Source organism: Empidonax traillii, unplaced genomic scaffold (assembly GCF_003031625.1).
Source record: "Empidonax traillii isolate 1590-97213 ecotype Southwest subspecies unplaced genomic scaffold, ASM303162v1 scaffold685:size505991, whole genome shotgun sequence".
In the NCBI taxonomy this organism is placed as follows: Eukaryota; Metazoa; Chordata; class Aves; order Passeriformes; family Tyrannidae; genus Empidonax; species Empidonax traillii.
Window position 1 is genome coordinate 319823 of NW_020955878.1, and position 8761 is coordinate 328583.

Here is an 8761-nt window from a genome sequence, read left to right on the forward strand (position 1 = left end):
CAGAAGTCCTGGAATAGCACAGGGCTCTTTTCCGGAGGGTGAGTGGGATTTTCTGCCTCATACCTTGTTTTCCGTGGCGTGTTTTTCCTTCTCCACCTTGGCCAGTGTCAGCTCAAGGTCATCAATATCTTTCTTCAGCTCTGAACATTCATCCTCCAGTTTTCTTTTCTTGGCTGTCAGCTCAGCATTAATCTCTTCTTCATCTTCTGCTCTCTCTGTCAGCTCCTTAATTTTGGCTTCCAGCTGGATTTTGGTTTTGATGAGCTGGTCACACCTTTCCTCAGCATCAGCCAAACCGTCAGCTTCCTACACGATTCATTTAAATGCAATAGTTTTCAAATTTTTTTTTTTTTTACTGATTTTCAAACAGTGACATAATATTCTCAAAGCAGATTTACAATCTATTTTGTAGGTAAAACTCAAGACTCTGAGAGTATCCATTTGTTTTAGACTGCCTCCATCCCCTAAAATGAAGGAATATATTATCACACATTTTTATAGGCTTTAACTGCTCATTCAATGCTACCATTGATTTGAAGATAGACTCAAAAATCAGATATGGTAGTATATCCATGGTGTCTTTGCATCATTACACTCCTGTTGCATTTTGGTGAACTGGAAACTGGCAAAGAGCTCCACTGAAGAGAGCCATATAGGCACATTTTTTAGATTACAGTGTATAAAAACTGAATGTTAAACTCCCAAACACTGTTGAAAGAAAATCTTACTGAAATCTTCACAAAAGATTTTCTGAGCACGAATTAAATTTTTGTTTTTGGCAAAATTTTATGGTAAGATCACTGTTTCACTGTTTCACTTGTGGTGAAGAAGAACAGTTTGGAAGGGAGAAATATTTTTACTAGGGCAGTTCCAATCACCTGCATTTAGAGGCATTCCAAGATGTAAGTTACTAAGAAGAAATTTTATTTTCTACATACTACCTGTTCTTTTTCTCTTTGCTCTAGTAAAGAGCAGTGATGCCACCCAAGCAGAAGAACTTTTAATGATCAGCAAAATAGCTAGGTTGGGTTTGTGTCATGCAGATTTAGGTATCTGCCATGATATCAAGTTGCAGTCCATTTAAGCAAAACTTTTTAATATTTTGATTAATTGTACCATACTCTAAAAGAATGAGCTTCTTGTTGCTGAAGATGAAGAGCACCAGAAAGTACTGGTGAAGATGTTCTTTTAGGCTGTAGACATGAAAATGTCATCAGATGAATCCAAATCCTAGCTTGTAAATAAGTTTTAAGGGAATTATTGTTGCTACCATTTTATTTCTAGATAAAAAAGGAAGGAGTCTACTTTCATAATTGTTTCTCTTGAGGAGCCAAGGACCATAAACGCCAGAGAAATCCCTGACATTTTCAGCCCCTCCTATTCCACCTGAATCCACTTGTGATTCTCCAAATGAAAGGTGTTAACAGGACCTCCAGACTACCTTTATTGGTCAGGTGATAACAAAATTGAGTAATAGATAAAGTTCTATAAAAATGTGATAATTGCTTCTGTAAGTTACCAATTACAATTTAAAGTGACATTCTGTAAATTGTGCTATGTGCTGATTGGAAATTGATTATTTCTCTCTTGATTTAAAAGTGTAAGGAAAGAGCTGCAACAGTTAATTGTAAATTTAGTATTATTTTGCAGATTTTCTGTGTGGTTTTCCTTCCTATTTTATAAAATACATGTATGTTTCCAAATAAATACTGTTTTCGGATAATGTGTCTGTTACTGAGACATTTGGGATGATTTTACATAAGTCGCTACAAGACAAAAACACGGGCAATGCTCACAGCCTGCACTTGGAGCTGCAGATCATTTTTCTCCTGCATTAGAGAAGCCATTTTCTCCTCCAGCTCCTTCCGCTTTGCCTCAGACTTTGCAAGCTCTTCCTTGGTTTTCTCAAACTCCTCCTTCATGTTGGCCATCTCCTTCTCAGACTCTGCACTCTTCAACAAGGGCTTGATCTTGAAGAACAGCTTCATCCAGGGCCAGTGTTTGACGTTCATGAATGAACGAACGTTGTACTGGATGCAGAAGATGGACTCTCTGAAAGGCAATACCAAAATATATTATGGTACATATTTTAAAATCTATAAAACATATTTAATTGTCTATATTAATATGGATAACATAAAGTTCTACATATAATAATTTATAGTTATAGTCCTGTATATATCCTCTATATGCATAAAATATTTATCATGTAATATTAAATATATATTTCTTAATAATATTTAGTGCACATTTTATATATAATATATATATCTCCACAGAAAACTTTCTAGTGTTATGTAGAGTATCAACCTATATGGACAGTTTTGGAATCCAGGTGTTTGGTTCACTTTCATGGCCAATGAAAAGGACCACCTCTAGAATTTTACTCAGTTCCTTCCATGAAAGTTATCAAAGGGAAAAGGATACTTCTCTTTTGATAGAAATATATGTTTCTCTCCTTTCATTAAAGCAGCAACCTAAAATAATTAGCTTACACTAGATATCAAGTTTCTGGATATACATATAGTATAACCACTTACCAAATTCATCAAAAATTAGAACAAAGTGTTGAAAAAAATTTTTTTTCCCTAAACTGGGATTTTACACTGTTTCATCTATTTTCAGGATATACATGTGTATTGGTAAACTGAATTAAAGAGAAATAAATAAGATTTACTGTGAAGAAGCTCATTTTCAATTTTGTACATGCCATTAGTATCTGATAAGGATTGTACCAGAAGGCTAAGTAAGTATGTACCTCCTTTCCATCATTTTCTTGAACTCCACCCTCATCAGGTAACCCCTGCACATGGCCTGTGTGCGGGTGATGAGCTGTGCCAGCTTCTCATCCCTCATCTCCTCCAGGAGCCCCAGCAGCCCAGCTTTGAAGAACACCTTGGAGAGGGAATGTTGCAGCACACCACTGTCAGGCAGGGCAAAGCAGGCCCAGAGGGAGTGAGGGAGTGGGGGGTTTGTACCTTGGTGTGTCCAAATTTGTACTGGGTGTGGTCCACATCGATTGACCCAAGGAGCTTCTCAGAAGCCTTCTTGCTGTCGATGAACTGTCCCTCTGGGATGGCACTGGCATTAAGCACCTTGTACCTATCACAGAAAAATGAATATGGAGAAGGTCAGATTCCTGAAAGCTCAATCAAACTTTTACCAACTAATGCTATTGTTTAAATTCTCTGAAGGGGGTTCAAGAGTGGAATAGAGGTGAATAAATCTGAACACTTCCATTTTCTAGAAATCACACTTGCATTTTGTTTTTAAAACTAAATTTGTTTTTAGGAAAAACTCTTCACTTCCCTTAGTCAAGAGATTTTTTGACATGGAATGGATACTGATTTCTGTGGGTAACTGCTGACATATTTCTCATATTATCTAATGCCTCACCTCTAAATGAGAACTTTGTGCACAAGAACAAAATATGTGGAGAGGTGAAACAAATCTCAGTCCTAACACATGCTATCTTAGTATTTTCCAGCTGGTATAGAACAAGAAGCAAGATACTTTCATTTTATTTGGTTTTCCAACTAGTTAGTCTAGAATGACTCGTAGTGTCTTTATTCACATTTCTGTGCTGATGGCTGAAAGTCATCTTACTTTGCTCTCCAGGTGCCCAAGTCTAAGATAGTCAACTTCATTTCTGGATAATTAGTTAAAAAACACTTTATCTCAGGACAAGAATAAATAATTGTCCTTTGAAAATATCTGCTTTTCTCATTAAAAAGAAAGAAACTGGATGACTAACTTGGACAATTAACTTTTGTATACCTAAAGGTAGTATAATGAACTCCTCCCATAATCCTCACAGTACTTAGAACAATTAGGAAACGCACATTACTCAGCATTTGGGGATATGGTGGAAGGTGGATGACACTTTGTCTGACCTCTGTTTGAAGTCAGCATAGAGTATTCTGCTGGGGAATCCTTTCCTGCAAATCCTGATCCCTTCCAACACGCCGTTACAGCGCAGCTGGTGCAGCACCAGCTCATGTTCCATGGCACCTAATAAATCACAGGATGAATTTGTATTTCATTTTACTGCACAGAGAAGAACAGATATATCACAACTTTGAACTTTAACAACTTACCAGGTGTTTTTGTTTCATTAGGAATAAGGCATCGCACAAAATGGGGATGTGTGCTTCGCAAATTGCTCATCAGCTTGTTTAAATTTTCCTTTGGAGCAAGAACAAAGCCATGGGTTTAAAAATGTCACTTACACAATCTCAATATTAGATGGAGTAAAAACACTGCAATAAAACCATGATAAGCATATTTTTTATACCGCTTTTAGGCAGTTCTGAAAGAATACTTTTAAGGATTCAGTGAGAATCCTTCATTCGAAGCACATGTGTTTATAATTTCTGAACATAAAGATTTTGTATATTACATCAATCTAAAGCTTTTTTAAACTAAATGCTCTGTATTTTTTTCACAATGTGGTAAATTTGGAATCATTATTCTACAATACCCGGAAAAGAGCTGAGACGGTCTGGAAAGAAGAACCCTTCTTCTTGGCACCCTTCTTGCCGCCACCACCACCACTCTCTAAAAAATAATATATTTTTTAGAAAGAAATGAACTACCAAAGTGCAAAGAATCTGAAAAACCTTGTGTGTTCATCTTAAAAAATCTAGTAAATATAATAATATGATCAAAATTTGCAAATGAATACAGTAGTTAAAACTACAATGGAAGACAATTTTTTTCAGATGGCAGAAGAATGAAAACCAGTGACTTCATTCTGAAGTTCAGAAAACGCAATCAGGAAATAACATCTAATATTTTGCATGGAATGATATTTAAGGAATTAAATTAATAGCTAGTGAATACACCAAATGCATTACTTATGTAACTTTACAGCTAAGGGTATGCATATACATAGCAGCATGCTGATACATTTGATTGTATTCCCTGAAGTACTTGGGAATGGCCCATTCTGCACAAATCTGGTTTCTTAGCTAGTCTGGGTAATGTCGTAGTGGTACAGATCTATTAAGGTCTCTTGGGAATTGTAATATCCTTTGTTTTGCTGATTTCCAAAACGTAGATGAGGTTTTGGGTTTTCAATTTTAGAAATGTAAGTATTATTGTACAATATTATTACAAGATTCTTTTTTTTTCTTATAAATTATAGGAAAACTGGTTTTAAAGAAATCACCTGCTTCTGCCCCACCAACAGAGGCAAAGAGTAAGGCCAGTGTCTTCAGGGATGATTTCTGGTACAGTCCCACCACCGTTTCATTCAGGGGGTCCTTGTTCTTCTCCAGCCACCCAGTGATGTTGTAGTCCACTGTGCCAGCGTAGTGCACCAGGGAGAAGTGGGCCTCAGCCTTGCCTTTGCCAGGTTTGGGCTTCTGGAAGTTGTTGGACTTGCCCAGGTGCTGGTCATAGAGCTTGTTCTTGAAAGAGGTGTCAGTTGCCTTGGGGAACATGCACTCCTCTTCCAGGATGGAGAAGATGCCCATGGGCTGGGGGAAACAGCAACATGTGAAGAAGGCGTGGAAGGAAGAAACAGAGGCAATGTATGTAAGAGAGAGGAAAGGAAGATAAAAATTATACACAAAACCCTTCCTCAAAATGTGTAGTCTTATGTTTTTCCAGAAAGGGCATTTTGCTAGTGGATATGCCATCAGTTATACAAAAAACCCCAAGCTCCCCCTTATGGCGGATGTGATTTGATAAAGATCTACCATGTAGAAATTCATTATGTATATATTAGGTGAAAATGGAAAACAAAATGAATGAAAGTAGTAGCATTCAGATGTAAGGAAACCTTACACATCCTAAATGATTTTTCTTCGAAACAAGACAGAAAATAGAGCTTGCTCAGGGAACTTACTCATGCAGCATGCATTCAAAAAATACACATGACAATATTCAAAATATACAACACAACGGAATCCCACAGGCAGTGAAGAGACAAATGAAAATGTATATGAAACACTTGGAGTTCATAAAAAATCCTGCTTTGTGCTGCATTAGGTGTGAGTGTGGTCTAACTGGAGCACAGAAGATTCTTGTTACATTTCATATCTGGAAAACTCTTAAGTATCTGGGGGCCAGTAACCTTCTCAATGAGCTCAATGCAGGCAGCCAGGTCCATCCCAAAGTCAATGAACTCCCAATCAATTCCCTCCTTCTTGTACTCCTCCTGCTCCAGCACGAACATGTGGTGGTTGAAGAACTGTTGCAGCTTCTCATTGGTGAAGTTGATGCACAGCTGTTCCAGGCTGTTGAACTGCAGAATGCAAAGATTTACTTGCTTGTGAATTTCCAGGAACACCTTCCAAATTCCAGTAGGTTTTAATTTTAAGCATTAAGGTCCTCATGACTGGGATCTTGAGGAGCTCCTCACTCCCCATTTCCCAGGAGAGATTCTGAGCAATTAACCCGAAGGCAGCCTCTTTTGTGCACCTTAAGTGCCCACTTAACATTCCTGCACACAGTGGGCATGGGGAAGAGAAAAATTCCTGCCTAGTTTCTAAGAACCAGCAAAACCATGACACCCATTAAGGTCTCCATGATTGAGATCTTGAATTTCCAGTGCTGCTCTAATATATCTACCCTTTCAGGCCCTTGCACCATCTGAACATATTTCTGAGCTCTGAAAAGATTTGCAGAACTTAATCCAAGTCCAGCTTTTCTTTTGTTTCTTTTGTTTGAATTTTTGTACACCACCAGTCTATTTCCAAGCATTTAGAGGGAATCTAGCATTAAAAAAATCTCTCTTGAACAGAGGAAAGATTTAACTTCCTCAAAATCTGTCTCTGCTATTAATTATCAGTTGTTCAACATTTTCATATCATTTTTCAATGTAAATTCAACTTCTGCGTGCAACAACAGCCATCTACAAAAATCTGCAGCCCTGTGGGACACTAAATACTATGGAAAACCAGAAGGATGCCATTCCTACAGGAATAGCAGGATTAACCAATAAATAAAAATAACCCATAATTTAAAAGAAGCACAACTCTAAACCCCAAAATATTCCAATTTCTTATTGCCCCTTCCAGGAAAGTTTCCTCCTCTTACATCAAAGATCTCGAAGCCAGCAATGTCCAGCACACCAATGAAGTACTGCCTGGGCTGCTTCGTGTCCAGCTGTTGGTTGATGCGAACAACCATCCACAGGAACATCTTCTCAAACACAGACTTTGCCAGGGCACCCACTGAATTGTACACCTAAGAAATTGTTGAAAGAAAGTTACCATCCATGGCAAAAGAGAAAGTTCGAAGTTTTTAATTCAAGTCATTTATTTTCTATCATGACTTGCCTCTTACCTGCTGCACCGTTTGGCCCTTGGTCACATATTCATTCCCCACCTTGACTCGGGGGTAGCAGAGGGCCTTGAGCAGGTCTGCTGAGTTCAGACCCATCAAGTAGGCAGCCTTGTCAGCAACTAGGGAAACAAGCGTAAAACAGAATAAGATATTAGCTCTCCAGTGGATGCATTTTTCAGTAATTCAGAGAATTTCTGCATGAGCTACATTTAATCGATATTATTCATAAAAGCAAAGATTATTCCAATACCTTTACACTGAAAATGTAAATTTTGAAACAAGTGACTAGACAGACAAAAGGGCCGAGGGCCAAGAAAATGGCAGATCAAAAGTCAAAATTTATGAATAAACAGAATAGGAAAGTGGTAGGTATTGAAATGCACTGTACTGAAAATTGTAGTCAGTGAAATTCTACTGTTACTGGAGGAAGAGAGATAGATTAGTGAGCTATTATGCCAAAAGTATGAATCTTATACTACTTTCATAGTAGGACCATATTCTCCCTAAAGATAAACATCACACATGTAAGTCTTTGTCAGTTCTCATTTTATCTGCAGTTGGACTAGATCTGCAGTTGAAATACAAGCACCACAGCACTGCATATTCTCTGTCACCACTTTCCTGTTTGCTGAGTGTCCCGCCTCACAGTGAAGGTGATAGTGAGCACTAGTACTATTTACAGAGTTCTTCAACGTGAGAAAAGCAAACCTCATTATGTAAGATATGGACACAGATGATAATTTGTACACCCTTTTATATAATTTTATTTACATTTTTCAATAGAAAGATTAAGGTATGAAATAAGAGCAAAACTGGAACAAATGTTTTGCTTCACTTTTGAAGACCAAATCTTTAATATGTGTGCATATACATATATATAACTCTTTACTGTGGTTATATTCAAGTAATAATTTGAAGCCTATTCTCCTGTAACTATTCAAGAGTAGTTCAGAGCTGCTCTAGGAAGCTGCCATTCAAGATAGCAGCAAAGCTTGTTTATTTCTGCCTGGTTCCTACTCTGTCACTCAGTCGAACCGTGCTTTAGTAGTCACTGGACTTAATATTTTGCATTGTTCAGAATAATCTGCAGCTTCCACTGAGCTGTCTTCCTCCAGAGGACAGTGTGCCTGGTTAGGACACACTTCTACAGTACTGACACTGGGGAAATGTACAAGCTGTGTCAGTGATTCTGACCCTGAATTGTTGCCTATATTTTTGTCAGTGTTTGGTATCTATAGTGCTTTAGTATATGTTGTGCTGTTACCTTCTGTGCCATCAGGCTCTGCCTGCTCCTCACGCTGCTTCTGCTTGAACTTCAGGTTCCCATAGTGCATGACTGCCCCTGTCAGCTTGTAGATGGCTGTTTTCTCATCAGGAGTAAAACCCAGGATGTCAATGGCACTCTAAAAACAAAGAGTCACTAGAGTAAGTACCCCAGGTGCTAAAGGTCAGAGAAATAAAACTTCAC

General features: G+C 38.0%; 1 protein-coding gene across 1 annotated transcript in view; it reads right to left on the reverse strand.

Annotated features, from left to right (window-relative positions):
* LOC114065640 (myosin-7-like) overlaps nucleotides 1-8761 on the reverse strand; it is a 21362-nt gene that overhangs the window by 9887 nt on the left and 2714 nt on the right. The window contains exons 3-14 of the mRNA XM_027899698.1: nucleotides 8558-8696; nucleotides 7294-7412; nucleotides 7045-7194; nucleotides 6080-6250; nucleotides 5171-5480; nucleotides 4481-4557; nucleotides 4098-4185; nucleotides 3894-4011; nucleotides 2979-3102; nucleotides 2759-2895; nucleotides 1797-2052; nucleotides 61-306 (exon numbers count right to left, since the gene is read on the reverse strand). Of these exons, the coding sequence (XP_027755499.1) occupies nucleotides 61-306; nucleotides 1797-2052; nucleotides 2759-2895; nucleotides 2979-3102; nucleotides 3894-4011; nucleotides 4098-4185; nucleotides 4481-4557; nucleotides 5171-5480; nucleotides 6080-6250; nucleotides 7045-7194; nucleotides 7294-7412; nucleotides 8558-8696 (1935 nt within the window). The remainder of the gene's footprint in view (nucleotides 1-60; nucleotides 307-1796; nucleotides 2053-2758; nucleotides 2896-2978; nucleotides 3103-3893; nucleotides 4012-4097; nucleotides 4186-4480; nucleotides 4558-5170; nucleotides 5481-6079; nucleotides 6251-7044; nucleotides 7195-7293; nucleotides 7413-8557; nucleotides 8697-8761) is intronic.